This window comes from Varanus komodoensis, unplaced genomic scaffold, assembly GCF_004798865.1.
Source record: "Varanus komodoensis strain SLA01 unplaced genomic scaffold, ASM479886v1 scaffold6_1, whole genome shotgun sequence".
NCBI classification, from domain to species: Eukaryota; Metazoa; Chordata; class Lepidosauria; order Squamata; family Varanidae; genus Varanus; species Varanus komodoensis.
The window spans coordinates 4,195,984-4,197,461 of NW_025336345.1; the positions used below are offsets into that span (position 1 = coordinate 4,195,984).

General features: G+C 58.0%; 1 protein-coding gene across 6 annotated transcripts in view; it reads right to left on the reverse strand.

The window, feature by feature from the left end:
* The window catches only part of EBF1 (EBF transcription factor 1), a 409,466-nt gene extending 408,214 nt beyond the window's left edge, over window positions 1-1,252 (reverse strand). For all 6 annotated transcript variants that reach the window (XM_044450986.1, XM_044450985.1, XM_044450984.1 and 3 more), the window contains exon 1: window positions 420-1,252. In XM_044450986.1, the coding sequence (XP_044306921.1) occupies window positions 420-553 (134 nt within the window). In that variant the 5' untranslated portion in view covers window positions 554-1,252. The remainder of the gene's footprint in view (window positions 1-419) is intronic.
* Window positions 1,253-1,478: the final 226 nt, after the last annotated feature.

Below are 1,478 nucleotides of genomic sequence, written 5' to 3' on the forward strand. Positions count from 1 at the left end.
ACGCAGGAAATGCCTGTTAGGCAAAGCCATGTGCTGTTTTTTGACGGGAAAGTTTGCGGGAGAGGGATGGGAAGCGAAGACGCTTTTGGAGGCATCCCTGCAAACCTCCGCGCTCTTCGGGAGCAAAAAAGTGAAAGTTGGAGCGGCAGACGCGAAATGTGTCTCGGGCGGGTAGGAAGGAAAGCAGGCAGGAAGACCCTCCCCTCGCGCACCCCCGGGGCCCCAGCAGTCAGTCGGAAATAATCGAGAGTGATGGGGAGGCTGCCCGAGCCGCCGCTCCTCGGAGCCCTCACCGCGAAAGTCCTGCGGGGCCGGGCGGCCGCCCGCCCGCCCGCCCGCCGGAGCTCCGGGGCTCGTGCGCCGGGAAGGGCCGGGAAGGGGAAGCGGCAGCGGCGGATGCTGCGGCGAGCCGCACGTACCTCTGCGCGGCCGTGTTCGCGTCCAGGACGCCGGCGCCTTGCATCCAGGTCCTGACCGCGTTCATCCCCGCGCCGAGGGGCTCTTCCTTCATGCTGCTCCCACTCCGCTGGATGCTTTCCTGAATCCCAAACATGAATCAAAACGACCCAAGCCCTCCCTTCGTCTTTAAAAACAAAACACAACGCGACAACACAAAACACAACGACAAAGGAAAGGGGGGGTAAGGACAAAATCGCCAGCGAGTTTGTGCTGTTCTTGTTGCTGTTCTTTTCTGTCTTTCTCTCTCTCTCTGCAACCGCTGTTGGAATCAAAGCAAAATCAGAGAAAATCAAACACAGACACTGAAGGGGAGAAGAAGAAGAAAAAGGAAGGGGGGAGAGAGAAAATCCAAAGGGGAAGAAAATCACCCCCCGGGGTTGGCGCGGATGCTCGTGTTGGCTGCTTGATGAGCTTGTCCTTTCCGAGGGTGAGCGGCCGGGTGGCCTTCTGTATCTTTATTTCAAAAAAAAGGAGAGAAAGGGCGAAAAGGATTCTTGGTTGTTCGCTGGCGGGGATCACAACAAGGAGCCAGAGGACGAAGCCGCGGTCCCTCCCGTGCTGGAGTCACCCCCTTTTGGATTGCCGAAGAAAGAAGCCAGTTTAAGAAACAATAGGATCAACTGGAGCGGCGGCGGCGGCGGCGGCTTTTGCTGCTGCGGCGCCCTCGGCTACATCAAGTGTCATTTTCCAGTGACAAGAGAGCGGCAAGTTTGCTGTCTCTCCCGCGCTCTTTCTTGGCGGCTTTGCTCTTTCCTTTTCCTCCAGCTAACGATTTGTGCTTTCTTTCCTTCCTTCCTTCTTTCTGTCGTTCGTTCGTTCCTTCCTTCCTTCTTTCTCTCACTCTCCCTGTGGCTTCCTCGCCTCCTCTCCTGCCTTTCTTCGCTAACGCAGGAAGCTGGCTGGCTGCTGGAGAGAGAGAGAGGGGAGAGGAAGACACGCGGCGCGCGTACGCCGGGAAAGGTAAGCAGCAACACCCTGGGTGGATGGAGATCCTCTTGGCTGCTTTCCCCCTCCCCCCT